General features: G+C 72.4%; 1 protein-coding gene across 1 annotated transcript; it reads right to left on the reverse strand.

The window, feature by feature from the left end:
* Window positions 1-8,778: 8,778 nt before the first annotated feature.
* MMP9 (matrix metallopeptidase 9) lies at window positions 8,779-12,943 on the reverse strand. Its single transcript, XM_075721029.1, has 13 exons — window positions 12,774-12,943; window positions 12,323-12,561; window positions 11,795-11,943; window positions 11,392-11,520; window positions 11,136-11,309; window positions 10,885-11,058; window positions 10,574-10,747; window positions 10,287-10,442; window positions 9,978-10,197; window positions 9,691-9,830; window positions 9,424-9,574; window positions 9,224-9,327; window positions 8,779-8,891 (listed from the first exon to the last, which is right to left on the reverse strand). Exons 1-13 carry the CDS (start codon window positions 12,915-12,917, stop codon window positions 8,782-8,784), a joined length of 2,064 nt encoding a protein of 687 aa, XP_075577144.1. The 5' UTR covers window positions 12,918-12,943; the 3' UTR covers window positions 8,779-8,781.
* Between the last annotated feature and the right edge of the window lie 3,096 nt (window positions 12,944-16,039).

The following is a 16,039-nucleotide window of genomic DNA, read 5'->3' on the forward strand; positions in this document are numbered from 1 at the left end:
GCACCCCACACCCCGCACCGGCCCCGCATCCCGCACCACCCCTGCATCCCGCACCACCCCTGCATCCCGCACCGGCCCTGCACCGGCCCCTGCACCCCGCACTGGCCCCTGCACCCCGCACCGGCCCTGCACCGGCCCCGCACCGGCCCCCGCACCCCACACCGGCCCCACACCCCGCACCAGCCCCCACACCCTGCACCAGCCCTGCACCCTGCACCGGCCCCTGCACCCTGCACCGGCCCCTGCACCCCGCACTGGCCCCTGCACCCCGCACCGGCCCTGCACCAGCCCCGCACCCTGCACCAGCCCCGCACCCTGCACCAGCCCCGCACCCTGCACTGGCTCCCACACTGCCCCCACACCACCCCCGCACCCCGCACTGCCCCCGCACCGGTGCAGCCCCGAGAGCGGGCAGCCGGCTCAGGGGGTGCAGTGGGGCACAGCCTGTGCCTGCGGGGCCGACGCATCCCCCAGGGACGCTGAGGCCTGGGGTCAGGGCAAGCCCCTGCCCGGGCAGCGCCGGCCCCTGCCTGCAGCGAGGCCAGCGGCGGGGGGCACAGATCCCGGGTGGGGGGCACAGATCCCGGGTGGGGAGGCAGCTCTGGGGTGGGGGCACAGCTCCGGGGTGGGGGGCAACTCCGGGGTGGGGCAGTGCAGCCATGCTGAAGACCCCTCTGCAGGCAGCAGGGCCCCGGCCAGGGGCGAAGCCCCCCCCCCGGCCCCAGCAGCAGGGCCGGCCTGCAGCCGCCATCACCCGAGGGCACCCCGGGGAGGAAGGGGATGGCCAGCCCACCCAGCAGCGGGGGGCCCGAGCACCGGCAGAGGCTGCCGACCCCGCTCTGCCCAGCTGGGCTGCAGCAGCCCTGCAGAGCGGGGAGCTGCCTGCGGACAGGAGCGGGCTTGGCCTGACCCCCCAGGGCTCCGGGGGGGCTGGGGTCACTCCGTGCCCAGAACAGCCCAGCACAGCCCCCTCAGACCCGCAGCAGGTCCCGGGCTGACCCTGGGGAAGGGCTGCAAGGGGCCCCCCGGGCCCTGCTGCCTCCGGTGGAGCCCCCGGCCCTCCCAGCCTGGCCCCCAGCAGGGCTGCGGGGCTCAGGGCCACCTTCGGGCTGGGGGCTGCTGACAGGACCCTGCACTGACCCCCAGGGCCGCTTGCAGCCCCCCTCCTCTCACCCACTTAACCCGGGAGGATCCCAGCGCCGGAGCTGGCTGCAGCTCCCGGCATCTCCCCCGGAGCAGGCTGAGATCATGACAGCCCGCTGGCGTTAGTTACTTCTTGACGGCTGTAATTAATTGTTTACTTTCTCCTGGTACGGGGCCAGCTGCTCTGCAGCGCAGAGGCTCCCCAGCCCTCACCTTGTGGGGCCGGAGGGCTCGGACCCCTCGCACCGGCCCCGCCAGCAGCCCCAGCCCCTGCCCTGTCGCTGCAGCCAGGACCCCCGGGCCCAGCGTCCCGGGGGAGCCAGGCGGGCACAGCCCCAGCTCCGCTGCAAACGGTACAGGCAGCCCGCAGGCAGGGTGGGCAGCTCAGGGGCTGCCCCAGCGCGGGGCAGAGCGCTGCCAGCCCCCCCTCGCTTGGCCCTCAGCCCCCCTCCCTGCCCAGGACCCTGTGTGCGGCTGCAGCGTGGGGCTGCCCCTGCCCAGCCGCAGCAGCACCGTCCCCTCGCCCCCACGTCCCTCGGCCTTGAGTGGGAGCCAGCGCTGGAGCGAGGGGCTGGCCCGCTCCCAAGGGACAGGGCTGGCCCCCCACGCGTGCTGCCCGCACAGCCAGGGCTGCAGGCAGGACGCAGCGGGCAGAGCAGCTCTCCCTGGCCGGTCCGGGGGGGTTTGCAGAGCCCACCCACGCGTGGCTGTGGCCGTGGCTGTGGCCAGGCAGAGGGGCAGCGGGCTGGGGGCCATGCAGGGGCCAGCCACGGCCAGTGCCGAGAGGGTGGTTTTGCGCAGGAGGCCGCAGCGCGTGGGCTCGGCACAAGAGGGATTTTCCTGCTAAAACAGATGGGGGGGAGGGAGCACGTGAAAGACCACGAATCCCCTAATCCCTGGATTATGGCTCCATTTCAGGGGCTGGGATTTGCCAGCAGCGCAGGGGGGCTACGCTACCGACTGTATTTGCTTAGCCCATGCACAGGGTCCCACTGCCATGGGGGGCACATTGAGGGTGTCCCCGGGGCAGAGCCAGACCAAGGGGGTCAAACCCCCAGCACAGCACTGACCTAACCCTGGCCTGGGAGCGCGATGCCCTGGGGCTGGGGTACATGGCCCCCCAGGGCTGGGGTGCGTGGCCCCAGCGTGCCGGGAGCGCAGAGGCTTGGCAGAGCTTGGGCAGCACCCACGCCCCGGCGCTGCCTGCAGCCCTGGTGCCAGACCCCTTTCCTTACAACCCCGGTACCAGACCCCTTTCCTTACAACCCCGGTACCAGACCCCTTTCCTTACAACCCCAGTACCAGACCCCTTTCCTGGCACCCTGGGTGCTGCAGGGTGTCAGGAAAGGGGTCTGGCACCGGGGCTGCAGGCAGCGCAAGGGCATGGGCAGAGGAGCTGGGAATGGAGGGAGGCAGACGCCTTTCCCTGGGCATGGGGTGATCAGCTGCAAGTGGCCCCCGGGTGCAGGCAGGATCCTGGCATAGGCTGGGCACAGCATCAGTGCCCCACTTAACTGCAAGAGGCTGAACGACGAGGGAGAGCTGCGCAGCTCCTCTGCCAGGCCAAGGCGGTGGCATGGCACAGCTGGACCCCCCCCAATGCCTCTGCACCCCCCCGTGATGGAGACTGATGAGCTATACATGACCCCCCCCAAGAGCCAGAGCCAGTCCAGGACATGGAGCACCCCTGCAACCCCCCCTGTGCCACTGCAGACCCCGCAGAGCCCCCCGAGCACGTCCCAGACCCCCCCGCACCTGCCGTGCTGCAGACCCCATGTCAGGGGAACCGTCCCCGCAGCCCTTCCCAGGGCAGGCGTCCCGGCAGCCGGCCACACAGCCCTTGCCCGTCCTGTCACCGGTGGTGGTCAAACCTCCCAGGAGCAAGACACGTGCCGGAGGCACTGCGAAACCTCCTGAGGGCACGGCGTGAGCAGCCTGGCAGCAGCCCACCCAGGAAGTGAGGGCAGCCATGCTGTGGAGATGCCGGTGGGCATGCTGCACGGCCTGCAGCGATCCCCAGGCACCGGCAGCAGCCTGCCCGACCCACGCCCTGCATGGACCGGAGACCCCGCGGTCCCAGCTCGGCAGGGCGCTCCTCGCAGCACCGGGGCTCGAGGGCATGAGGCCAGGCAGCCCTCCGGAGAAAGAAGAGCTGGGGCAAGAGAGACCCGAAGAGGACAGAGGGGTGGGGGGGGGAGCCCAGAGGTGCAGTGGGGTACAGAGGGCAGCAATGCTCACACACAGCCAGGGGCCATGCCGGATTTGCATCATGGTGTGCCCCGCACCGCTCTGTCCTGCCGGACCCACGAGCCCAGGGGCAGCACGTCCTGCAGCACCCCCGTGGGACGGAGGGGTCTTGCTCGTCCCCATCCAGACAGGTCAGGGCCCTGGCACCAGCACCAGGGCAAAAACAGAGCCTGGAGGGGACACGGGTGCCAGCTGGGACCTGCCACCAGCTCCAGCGGCAGGACAGGATGTGGAGGGAGGGACAGCATCCCGTGGGGCTGGGAGAGGAGCCGCGGGTAGCCGGCAGCTGGTGCAGCTGCCCAAGGCCAAGAGCAGAAGGGCAGCAGTGGGGCAGGGCAGGAGGACGTGAGCTCCTGCGTCACGAGAGCCCCGCACCGCGCGCAGCTGGCGCGGCGTCCCTGGCTGCCCTGCCCAGATGTCTTGCCGGCAGCGGGGCTGCGGCAGCGGGTGGCCAGGCAGCCCGGCACGGGGATCAGCCATGGAAGCAACCTCCTCCTGCCGGGCCCCGCTCCCGGGCAGTGCAGCCAAAAAGCCCCCCCCGAGCAGCCCCACGCTGGGCTGGCGTAGCTGAGCGAGGGCCGGAGGGCGCGGTGCCGGCCGAGGAGCAGCTGCACGGCCATCGCCGGCTGCTCCCGAAAGGGTTGGGTGCGGGAGCGCAGCTGGCGGAGGTGCTGGGGTGTCCTGCATCCCACACGGCACCCCTGCCCAGTCCCACAGCCTGTGCAAGCACCCCCAGCCCCTGGCACCCGCCAGAGCCCCCCGTGGTGGGTTCGTCGGCACGGAGAGGCCTTGGGAAGGTGCTGCAGGTGGCACTTGGGGCTTGGGCTGCCCCAGCCCCCCCCAAGAAGTCCCACACCGCCCGTGCCACGCGGCCCCTCCACGGCGCAGCCCCTTGGAGCTTTTAACACCTCCCAAGACCACCCGGTCTCCCACGAGCCCGTCTTGCGTGGATCCGGGCTAGGGGAGCCGGGGAGCCACTGCAGCGGGGGGGTGGGCAGGGGAGGCCAGGCCCCCCGCCCACGCAGCCCCCGCAGAGCCTGCCCCTTGCATGCACCCCTCTGCGCCCGGCGCCTCGAGCAGGGGCTGCAGGGGCTCTGCCCTGGCACCCCGCGGGGGTCCTGCCCCACCCTCGCACCCCGGCCCCGCAGCGGGGTGTCCCTGCGGGCAGCAGCCGCGCAGCCGGGACGCAGCCAGGGCTGGTGGGGCCCCCGCCGCCGCCCACCCCCGCCCCCCCGGGTGCCCCACACAGCCCTGCCCCCGGCCCCCCTCCCCCGGCGGGCCTGGCGGAGCGGCTGAACCCCCCCCAGCCTGAGGAGTCGCCGGCAGGGATGACACCGGGCGCGGTTTCCATGGCAACCAGAGAGGCTCCTTAACCAGTTGGTTGCCATGGCGACTGCCGCCGAGCCCGGCTGCCTCGGGATACGCGGGGGGGGGGAGGGGGGGGGCTCCGCTCCAGGGGTGCCCCGGTGCCCCCCGGGCCAGCGCAGCTGCCCCACGGCCGCGCCCCGGGGGACCCCGGCCCCGCACGGGGGGGAGTGGGGGGTGGGGGCCGGGGGGGGCCCACCCGGTCCCCGGCCAGGGGGAAGGAAGGCCGCCCCCCCACGCCGCGGGTGCTGGGGGGAGACACCCGGGGGGGCCGGGCACCGCCGGCGGCGGCGGGGAGGGGCGTGGCCGGGGGGGCGTGGCCGGGAGGGGCGTGGCCGGGAGGGGCGTAGACGGAGGCCGTCCCGGCAGCGCCCCCTGGCGGCGGCGAGGCCCCGCGCAGCCCCGGCCGCCCCCGCCGAGACCCGCGGGCCCCGCACCGGCCCCGCACCGGCCCCGCCGCCCCGTCCCGAACCCCCGGGCCCAGCCCCGGCTCCGGCCGTGCTGCAGCAGCAACCTGCGCCCGGCCCCGGGCCCCTGCTGCGGCTCCCTGCCCCGACAGCCCCAGCCCGGGGTCCGCACGGGGCTGACCCACCCCCCCCAGCGCCACCCCCGGCACCGGCCGCGTGGGGCCGCCCACGGGCAGAGCCGGCCGGGAGCGGCGGCGGCGAGGCGGCCCCACGGCCCCGGCACGGCGCAGGGAGCGCAGGCGAACCCCGGGCCAGCCGGGAGCGGGGCCCCGCGGGGGCCGGGTGGTCCCGCGGGGGCCGGGGTCTGTGCCGGGGCAGAGGGTCCTCCCGCCGCCCCTGCGGGTCCCCGCGCCGCCCCGGCACCGAGCGGCACGGCCGGCCGCAGCCCCCACCTGCTCCCCACCCCGGGACCCGCTCCGAGCTCCCCGGGGCCTCCATCACCCCAGCGCCGCTGCCAGCCCCACGCGTGACGCTGGCAAGGGCCAGGCGGCACCGAGCACCCGCCTGGGACCCGGTCCCTCCCCACCGCCGCGCAAGCAGCTCCGCCATCCGCAGCCCCGTGCCAGCCCCGTGGGCGCACAGCCCCACGGCACCCCGTCCCATCCATCCTCCGGGGGGGCTGCATCCACAGCTCCGGGGCCACGCAGCAACACGGGGTGCGAATCGGGGCAGCCCGGGGGCCCTCCGGCACGCTGCCCTGACCCCTCGGCACCCACCTGCCATGGCCGCGGCCAACCCACGGTACAGGGTGGGTCCTGGGGCGCCTGCCGGCAGGGCCGAGCCACCAGCTGTCCTCTGCGAGGGTGCAAGGTCACAGCTCAGCCGGGGAGCGACGCCGTCCCCGCGCCTCCCCTGCCACGGCCCCTGTGGCGTGCCCACCCCAGCTCTCCCACGGCCAGGCCTGCTCCTCACCTGGCGCACCCGGCCCCCCGCGAGCAGATCCGCCACCGAGCTGATAAGCTGTTCCCAGAGGCAGCGGGCTCCGGCCGCGGCTCCCGCTCAGCACCGGTGGGAGGTGGCCCAAGGGCCAGGCCCAGCCACCCCAGGATGCTGTGGGGTGACAAGTGTCCCTGCACCCACCCACCACCAGCCCCAGCCCTGTGCCACCCCGCCACGGCCAGGGTCCTGGGCAGGGTGCCCCGAGGGGCCGGAGCCCACTCGCGGGGGCACAGCCCGGCCTGGCCGTCGCGGCGCCCGTCCGGCTGCTCGCCGCCTCCCACCAGCGCCCTTCGCCGAGGGCGCAAGGTCACAGCTCCGTGCAGCGTGGTGCTGCCGTCGGCTGGGTTTCTGGGATCGATACGGCTCCGGTGACGGTGCAGCCCCACCGCCACGTCCCCTGGGCACCGCGAGGCGACAGCCTGCCGGCCCCAGCACCCGCGCCCACTGCAGCCTGGTGGGCCATCGCCGCTGAGGGCTAGCAGCATCCTGCCCTCCGCGTGCCCTCGTGCTGGCCCGGCCGCAGCCCCGCAGCCCACCCTCCTCCGCGGCCCCCCGAGAAGCAGCGTGCAGCCTCGCGCCCGCAGCCGTCTCCCACGTGCCAGCCGTGACCCCCGCTCCGTCCTGCTGCAGGTCCCGCAGGAGCAGGGCCTTGCTCCGACAGACCCCCGGGACGGGGATGGGGCAGGGGAGCTCCCCGGGGAGCGGGGGCAGCCCCGAGTGAGAGCCCCGGGATGAGGGGTCCTGCCCGGGCAGCCAAGCCCCACTCCCTGCTCCGCACCCCCCGTCCCCTGAGCCCCGCAGCCCCCTGCCAGCCCCGCTCCGGGTTCCCGCAGCCTCTGAGGGGCCCGGCCAGCCGACCACCGGCCCCGGGGCGACTCTGCACCCCCCCACGGTGGCCCGACGGCCCGGCCCTGCCCCGCGGACCCTCCCCACGGACCCTGCCCTGGGAACCCTGCCCCACGGACCCTGCCCTGCCCACAGACCCTCCCCACGGACCCTGCCCTGGGAACCCTGCCCCACGGACCCTCCCCACCGACCCCCTTCCACCAGCTCTGCCCCACAGACCCCTCCCCACGGACCCTGCCCTGGGAACCCTGCCCCACCGACCCTCCCCACGGACCCCCTTCCACCGGCTCTGCCGCACCGGCTCTGCCCCACGGACCCCTCCCCACGGAGCCCCCCAGCCGTGACCGGGCGCTCACCTCTGCCGTCGCGGCCGGGCCGGCGGCCGCCCCCCGCGCCGCGGTGGGGTCCGCGGGCGGGCGCGGGGCCGTGCCGGGGCAGCGCGGTGACGGTGAACCGCCGGCTCATGGCCCCGCCGCCTCCACAAGTGGCTCCGGGCCCCGGCGGCCGCCGAGCGCGGCCCCGCCGGGCGCTGACCGGGGTCCTAGTGCCCGCGGCACCGCCCGCCGCGCCGCCCCCGCGCCTGCAGGGCTGCGGGGCTCGGGTCGGCTCGGATCGGCACGGATCGGCACGGATCGCTCCGGTCCGGCACGGCTTGGCTAGCCTAAGGTCGGCGCCGTACGGCTCGGCTGGGGTCTGTTCGGGTTGGCCTGGCTCGGCACGGCTCGGGTCGGGTCGGTTCGGTTCGACGGGACGGACCGAGGGGTCGCTCCGCCCCGCAGCCTCCGCCGCACCGGGGGTGCTGGGACCGGACCCCGGCGGGACGGGACGGGGCCGCACTCTGCCCCCGCCCTGCGCGGAGCCGCGGCCGCTAATTACAGCTAATTACAGCCCCGGGGCTGCGGTCGCCCCACCCTGCCACGGCCCCGGGCAGCCCCCGGCCCCGGCCCCGCCGCTGGGCTCCGCGGGCCGCGCCGGGACAGGCCGGGGCAGGGCGGCTCTGCGGGGGGGCCCGGCCCTACTCCGTGTCCCGGCCCCACGCCGTGTCCCAGCCTGCGACAACCGCCCGACCCCCGCCGCCGGTGGAGCCCCCGGGGGGGCTGTGGAGGGGTGCGGGGGCTGTTGGGACTGAGGGACGGCCCCCCCGCTGGGACCCAGTGTGCCTCAGGGGGCCCAGAGCACTCAGAAAAGGGGGGCTGGGCTGCAGCCCCCCCCCCCAGCACCCCCTTCCCCACCGATGCTGGCACCCCACACCTTTGGGGTTCGCCGCGCCGTGGCCCCGGCTGACAGAGCACGCGGAGGCCGTGTCCCAAGGATCGTCTTTATTAAAAAGGGGCAGATGGAGGTTGGCAGAGCCCCGCGTCCCCACCCCGGCCGAGTCCCCGGGCGCCAGCTCCCGGCTGAGCCTGGCCCGACCCGGCACAGCTGGCTCAGGAAAAAGACAAAATCGTTACAAATCCGTGTGCGGTTTGCACCAGGCAAACGCCTCTGCGCGGCGGAGCCAGCGCTGGCAGGGGTGGCATGGTGCCGGCTGCGGCGAGAGTCCTGCTCCCCAGCCGGGGCTCCCCGGACTGGGCAGCTCCCGAGGGGTCACCCCAGGACTCCCTGCCCTCTCCTGCCGGGGAGACGGCAAAGCCCCCACCTCGGCGGGGGCCGCCCCACAGCTGCGCAGCCCCCGGCGCCCCAGGGGGTCAAAGCTGCGAGATGGGAGCCGGGGCGTTGGGAGCGGTGGGCAGGGAGCGGCGCGTCGGCCGGAGCCGGGCAGCCGGTCAGGTCCTCAGTGCTGGGGGCACTGCAGGATGTCGTACTTGACGTAGCCCACCCGGTCCACCTGGTAGCGTGGCGTCATCCTCCAGTAGAAGCTGCCCCGGCAGAAGTGGTACTTGTCTGGGCGAGGAGGGAGGCGGAGGGAATGGGGTCAGTGGGAGGGTGGCCACACGAGGACCCGGCCTGGCAGCTGCCAGAGCGGTGCAGGCACGCAAGGATCAGGCCCCGGAGACAGCCCTCGCCGTGCCTGGCCAGCCCCACCCCAGGGACCCGCCGGGGCTGATGGCGTGATGGCGTGATGGCCGATGGCAAGGCATGCACTGCCCCGGGGCCGTTCCCCACGCCTGCGAGCATCCCAAGCCAGCACCTGGGCGATGCAGCTCCTGCCCGCAGGAGGCTCGGGGCAGCCGGGGGGTGACGACACGGCCCCCACCCACCAGGTCCCCGCTCACCTTGGTAAAGGAAGACGTTGCGCGCGTCGAGGGGGACGCCGGTGAAGACATCATCAGTGGCACGGGGGTAGCCCTTGTCCACCCTCTGGACCTTCACGTCCAGCCTGCGGGGAGAGCAGAGCCGTGCTGAGGGCTGCCAGGAGCCCCCCATCCCAGCCCCTCACAGGGGCTCCCCACGGCAGCCGTCCAGACCCGCTCACCTCCAGTAGCTCTCCCCACTGAAGAGCAGCACTTTGCCGCGGCCCCGCTGCAGGGCCCCCGAGATGCGGCCGGCTTCCTTCCCAATGCCCAGCTTCTCGATGCTCCGGGGGCCCAGCATGCTCTTGCCAGAAAATACCCAGAACTGCCGACCTGCAGCCGGGAGAGAGCACGAGCGTCAGCTGGCCCCGTGGGTGCCAGGGCAGGAGCGGGCTCCTCATGACGCCGGCGGCACCAGGGCTGCCGAGGGCGGCAGGGGCAGAGCTCACCAGCGAAGAAGAAGACCCTCTTGGTAAGCACGTCCTGGAAAGCGGCGTCGATGACAGCCGGGAGGCCAGGCCAGGTGTCTGCGATGGAGAAGGCGCCCTGGATGCCCGACTTCCAGAAGGATGAGTAGGTCCAGTATTTCCTGGTGGGGAAGGTCAGCCGTGCTGGTAACCTCGGCCTGGCACAGCCCTATGTCCCCCCATGCCCCCGGCACAGCCCCGTGTCTCCCCACGCCCCCTTGTCACCCCGGCACTTGCCAGGGCAGGAGGTGCCGGCCGCTGCTGCTCACCCGCCCTTGAAGAAATGCAGCTCCCCATTGATCTCCGTGATGGCATCGAAGTTCTTTTCCATGCAGGCGTCCCGGCTGGGGTCCACGGGAACGGGCTCGGCCGTGGGCTCAGGCGTCTCCGCCTCCTCCTCGGTGGTGGAGGTGCTGCCGGCCTCTGTGGGCTGGGGCTCTTCGGTGGGCAGCGGCGCAGGGGGGGTGGGCTTGGGGCCAGAGCCACGACCTGAGCAAACACAGGGGAGGGCGTGAGGCTGGGGGCCGGCCCGGCACCACGGGACCCCCAGTGTGCCCGGCCGCGGCGCAGCTGCTCACCGTAGAGGTACTGGATGCCCTGGACGTCATCCGGGTGCAGCTGGAAGTCCTGGACATAGCTGTACATGGGGTACATCAGGGCCTCGCGCACGCTGGAGTGGTCCAGCCCCAGCGAGTGCCCGAACTCGTGGGCAGCCACCAGGAAGATGCTGTAACCTGGGGGGAAGCACCGGCCTCAGCATCTGGCAGGACGGGACACGCCGGCTGGGGACCGCGACCCCCGCAGGGACCGCACCAGCACGGCAGCACAGCGTGGGGCTGGAGGGCATGGGAAGGGGGGCTGGTACCTCTGTCCGGGCAGAAGCCCCACTTCTTGTCGGTGTCATAGTCGCTGGTGGTGGCACACCAGAGCTTGCCGTCCTGCCGGCCCTGGCTGGTGCAGGCGCTGTAGGACTCCCCCAGGAAGGTGAAGGGGAAGACGCACGGGTCCCCCTGGGAGTTGCCACCAATGACCGCCGTGTCTGCAACGCAGCTTCAGTGGGGCTGTCCGCAGCCCCCAGGACAGCCCCGAGACCCCTCAGGCACCCACCCTGTGTGCCACTGCACAGGACCGGCCACCCCATGTGCCCCCCACCATGCACCCTCTCCCTGCTTGCACCTCGGTTGGGGCAGAAGCCGTATTTCTTGTCCTGGTCGAAGTTGGCAGTGGTGGCACACCAGCGGTAGCCGTCGGAGCGCCCGTCCGTGGTGCAGGTGTTGTAGGAAGTGCCGTCGAAGACGAAGGGGAAGACGCAGGGGGACCCGTCGCTGTTGCCGCCGTTGGTGTAGAGGACTGCAGGGTGAGGAGGGGTGAGGACTGCCCCGGGGCACCCGCGGGGCCAGGCAGGGGCTGCAGCCGCTGCTACTCACGTTCGCTGGGGCAGAAGCCGTATTTCTTGTCTCGGTCGTAGCTGGCGGTCGTGGCACACCAGGGCAGCCCGTCCGCACGCCCCTCCGTGATGCACCGGGAGTAGGAGCGGCCCTCGAAGATGAAGGGGAAGTGGCAGTTGGCTCCGTTGGCATTCCCGTGGCGGGTCTTCACCACTGCTCAGGAGAGGGGCGGCTCAGTGACGGGGCTGGGGCGGGCACTGTCGGCACCCCCCGACCCGCCAGACCCTGCCCTTACCTAAACCGGTTCCCAGCGTCCAGAACTCGTCGTCGTCAAAGTGGGCATCACCCTGGATCCCACGGCCCGGGGGAAAGGCATGTGCCAAGAGCCCATCCTTGCCGTCAAAGGGGTAGCCGTCCCCGTGCTCTGCGGGGACAAGCACCCTCAGAGCCAGCCCCACCAGAGGAGCCCCCGCGCCCCTGGTGCACGCGCAGACCCCGAGCACGCGAGCCCTGCACACCCCTTGCACGCCCGCACATGCGTGTGCCTGTTGGCATGCGCAGGGGCAGAGGGACCCCGGGCACACGGGGACACAGCCCAGGGAGATGCGGGGTGACAGTCCTGCGGGCAGGGCACGTCACCGGCCCTCTCCCTGCAGCTGAGCCGGCTCCCGGCTCCCTGCCTGCCCGTGGGATGTTACCTCGGCTGCCGAACATGATCATGATGTCCGCCTCGCCGCTGTAAATCTGGGTGAAGGTGAGGGGGGTGACATCGCTCCACACTTTGAACGCCCGCTTGAAGGCGTCATCGATCACGGCACGGTCCAGGTCGGGGGAGTAGTTCATCACCCTGACGGGGAGGGAAGCAGGGGCGTCAGCACTGCCAGGTCCCGGCTCGCGCCACAGGAGAGACCCTGCTCCGGGCGCATGGTGGGGACATGCCCCCACCCCAGGAGGGGACAGCAGCGCTGGCACGGTGGGGCAGAGCAGCTGGCCACCACCCTCAGGCTGGAGTTCGGATGCTCTCCCGGGCGCCGGGGAGCAGATCCTGCCTCTGTGCTGGCTTGGCTCTGGCTGCACCGAGCCCCAGCTGTGCCGGCAGCGCGGAGGCACAGCCAGCGGGCTGAGCCCAGGCTGCTGCCCTGCCTGGGCCCTCACGCCTGTCTCCATCCCCCGGGGGACCATTGCCCTGCGGGCACGAGGCTCCATCTCCTGGGGCAGAGACTCACCGGTATGTCAGGTCCATGTGGTCCCACTTGAGGTTCCCATCGAAGGTGAGGAAAGTTCCCACATCGGGGACGCCGCAGCGGGGGGCTCGCATGGCCTCCAGCGTGCTGGCATCCAGCTCTCCCGTCTCCTCCAGGCCCAGCTGCTTCTGCATCTTGCGAAGCGCCTTGGCCAGGGACACGTGCTTGCTGCCTGACTTCTCCTCTGCCTCCGTGGCGTAGCCGAACCGCAGCAGATAGCTCTGGGGAGGAAAGGCAGACGGAGGGGCTGAGCTCGGCAGGAGGGGGCTCAGGCAGTCTCGGGCACCGCACACCCCTGATGCCCAACACCAGCCCGGGCACCTTCCGGGGCACAGGGAGACAGGCAGCCCCCGAGCTCAGCCCGCAGCCCTGCGCTGGAGCCCCTCGGGGTCCTGGGTGCCAGGAGGGGGCCGTGGTGCCGCGCTCCCCTCACCTCCGCCAGCTCCAGGTCCGACAGGGTGCTGACCAGGTCCCCCGGGAAGGTGACAACCGCCTGCGGCTTGCTCTGGAGAGGGGCTGCGCAGCAGGAGAGGGCCAGCAGCCCCACGGCGAGCGGGGCCAGGAGGATGAGTGCCATGGCACGGTGGTGGCAGGAGGGCTGTGGCTGTGCCGGGTCCCTGCCGCTCGCTCTGGGAGCCGCTGGGCTCCCACTCCTATTTATGCGGCGGGGAGGGCAGTGAGTCACCCTCAGACCCCTCAGCCGACTCACGCTCCCTTCCCAAGGTGACGAAACGCACACTCAGGCTTCTCCGCTCCCTGCCTTAACTGTTTCATCACCTTGTTTACTAAACACACTCGAGCCCGCAGCCACGCAGGGTACGAGGATGGGTGCGAGGAAGAGCGGCCCGGCAGCCGCACCGGGGCACGGCACAGCCCGGCTGCCCCATGGCGGGGCGGCCGGCAGCGAGGGGCACGGCCCTGCTGGCCCCAGCGCCATGGTGGCAGCGGGAATGGCAGGGGGGCGCGGAGGCCAGGGGGCCAGCTGGGTGCTCAGGACCCTGTGGCTGTGCTGCTGCACCTGCCGACACCGAGCTCGGCCGGCTGAGGGCCGACGCCACCAAAGCCAGGCCCGTGGGCGCCTGGGTGGGCACTGGGGCTGCGTGGGCAGAGCTGGCAGGAGAGCCCGTGCCCAGAGCCCCCGCACCTGCAGCCCACCTGCCTGGGAGCCAGAGCTCAGACCCTCCCCAAGATGCAGCATCTGTCCCCATGTCACACCGCGGCTGCGTCACCCTGGTAGGGCAGACGTTCCCAGCACGGGAGGTCCTCGTGTCTCATCACCCCACGCAGAGCCCTGCGGGGCCAGGGCAGCACCCACCCAGGAGCAGCCCCGGGCCTGGGGATGCTCCGGCGGGGTCCACGGGACACGGGGGTGCCCTGTCCTCGCCGCTGGCTGCTCCGCAGGGTGCTGCTGACTCAGGTTCCCACCCGGCACAGCACAAACCTTGCCGTGGGACAGTGTTTTCCTGCTTCTCCCAAAGTGCCGACGCTTGTGGGAATGGGAGTGGTGAAGGGGAAAGCAAACAGGGATGAGGAGCAAGAGGAAAACGGATGGCAGAGCAGACAGAAAGGCGCAGCGTCAGCCGGGGGAAGCGGGAGGGCTGGTGCAGCCCAACAACGCTGCCCAAGACGCAGGTCCCAGGACGGGTCCCCCTTCCCCAGCCCTTGCTAAGCCCGGGCTGCGCCCCTGCAGCCACCCCTGGCTCTGCACCACCCCGGGCTCTGGCTGAGCTACCCTGGAGCCCAGCAAGGCTGGGGGACGGTGAGAGGAGAGGAGCCATGCTCCCCTGCGCCCTTGCAAGGAGCCCCGACACCCGAGGGAGGGCTCGTCCCTGGGGGAGAATCGCCCATGTGGGGCAGACTGAGGGGGCTCACCCCGGGCGCGGGCTCTGCCCCAGACCCCCTCCCTGCCCCGCCGGGGTGCCGCAGCCCTGCTCCCAGCCCAGCCTCATGCAGGGGAGCTGCTGAGCAGCAGGCACCCGGTGCTGGCAGGACGCAGCACCAGGGCCACCATCAGCTGGGCCCGGGGAGCTCGCAGGCAGCGCCGGCCCCGCCAGCGCGAGCCCTGCCAGGAGGAAGCGGCACTGAGAAATTGCGGAGTTGCCTCACGCCCTTGCCACAGACCTGCAAGAGCAGTGTCTGTTCTCAGGCGGAGGAAGTTGCTCCACAAGCGGCCGCCGTCCTGTACCCTGGCGTCACAAGCACATCCAGCCCACGGTGCCGGCACACAGCTCCCTCCTGGCTGGACGCAGGCCAGGAACCCCCCCAGCCTCCCCGACTGTCTCCCCTCCCTGCGGGGTCCAGCCTGCTGCCCCTCACCCCTGTGCACGGCCCAGCTCTTTGCAAGGCAGGAGGCAGCGTCTCTCCGTGCTACCTGCCTGGCCAGCAGCCGGGGCGAGGATGGGGCTCTTTGAGGCGCCCCGAGGCCCCCGCTGCAGCCGATGGCTCCTGGGGCGTGCAGGGAGCAGGCACCGCTCCATGTCCTCCGCTCTCCAGGCTGCCACGAGCTCAGCCCACAGCACACGGAGCCAGCGCCAGAGATGGATGCAAAAGCATCGCTGGGAGGATGCACCCTTGGGACAGCCCGGGCAAGGGGATGTCTGACACTGGCTCTGGGGTGCAGCCAGGGAGGCCAGATCTGGCTCTGGCCTCCCTGGTGCTGTGACAAATCCCTGGGCCTTTCCCACGCTATTCCCATCCCTCGTTTCCACTGCATGCAGGAGCCGCAGCTCCCACAGCCCAGGCACGCTGCCACGGCACCGCCTGCACCGCACCGCACCGCCTGCACCGCACTGCACCGCCTGCAGCACCCCTGAGGGCAGAGCCATGGCCGAGCGGAGCAGAGCAGCGCTCGCTGGGCCGGGGCTCGGAGGAGGGCGATGGCAGGAGGAGCTGAGAGCCAGGGCCCCGCATACTGCGCAGCCTGCCCTGGCAAGCCCACTCTCGCCCGGCTCCAGGCAGCTCCGGTGTGCACCGGTGGGTCCGTGGCCAACGGCACCGAGCATCCTCGAGCTGGGTGGCCGGGGTCCTGGCGGGGGGCTACCGGCTGCAGCTCTGTCCCCCAGTCTGGCCTCTCCCACTGACTCATGGCCCCACTCGCCAGCTTCCTCCTGGCACCAGCCCGGGGGATTTTCTGGTGACTCTCCAGAGGCTCCGCAGGGAGCAGGGGAAGGGCTGGGGCAACAGGGAAACACCCGTGTCTGGCAGCGCCAGCAGCCTCAGAGCCAGGCCGGGGAACTCCATGGGGACAGGCTTGGCGCTGCCAGCACAAAACCCACAGGCAGCCCCAGCCCCAGCTGGCGCGGGTCCCTCGGCACAGGCACATGCAGAGCCGTGCTCGGGGCAGCTGCTGCCGCTGGCGGGAGAGGAGGGTGGTGGCAAGCACCGGCGGCACAGCAGGAGAGGGATTTTGGCTGCCGGGGAGCCCCAGAGCACCTGGGTGCTGTGCCCAGCCCGTGCCTGCCCAGGGACACCGTTTGCACCCAGAGTCCCCATAAGGACGAACTATATGGAAAAACCCACACGGACATCCTGTATCCCAGCCAGCTGCCCAAGCCACGAGGCTCCCTGTCACCACCGCTACCGCCAAAAGGGGAAGGAACAGCCACCGCAGCCCCTTCCTACACCCTTACTCACTCATGCAGGCGTGCACCACGGGGAGACCCCCGTGGGAAACATGTCCAGGACCCCGGCTGCGGCCGG

The sequence above is a fragment of the Pelecanus crispus genome, chromosome 14 (assembly GCF_030463565.1).
Source record: "Pelecanus crispus isolate bPelCri1 chromosome 14, bPelCri1.pri, whole genome shotgun sequence".
Classification (NCBI taxonomy): domain Eukaryota; kingdom Metazoa; phylum Chordata; class Aves; order Pelecaniformes; family Pelecanidae; genus Pelecanus; species Pelecanus crispus.

What these genes read in the sequence shown, in the direction of transcription:
- MMP9 (XM_075721029.1), bottom strand. Translation starts at nt 12,917, where the DNA reads ATGGCACTCATCCTCCTGGCCCCGCTCGCCGTGGGGCTGCTGGCCCTC. An exon ending in GACGCTGGGAACCGGTTTAG is followed by an intron (nt 11,310 to 11,391) that starts GTAAGGGCAGGG and finishes TCTCCTGAGCAG; the next exon opens with TGGTGAAGACCCGCCACGGG. An exon ending in CGGCTTCTGCCCCAACCGAG is followed by an intron (nt 10,748 to 10,884) that starts GTGCAAGCAGGG and finishes GCTGCGTTGCAG; the next exon opens with ACACGGCGGTCATTGGTGGC.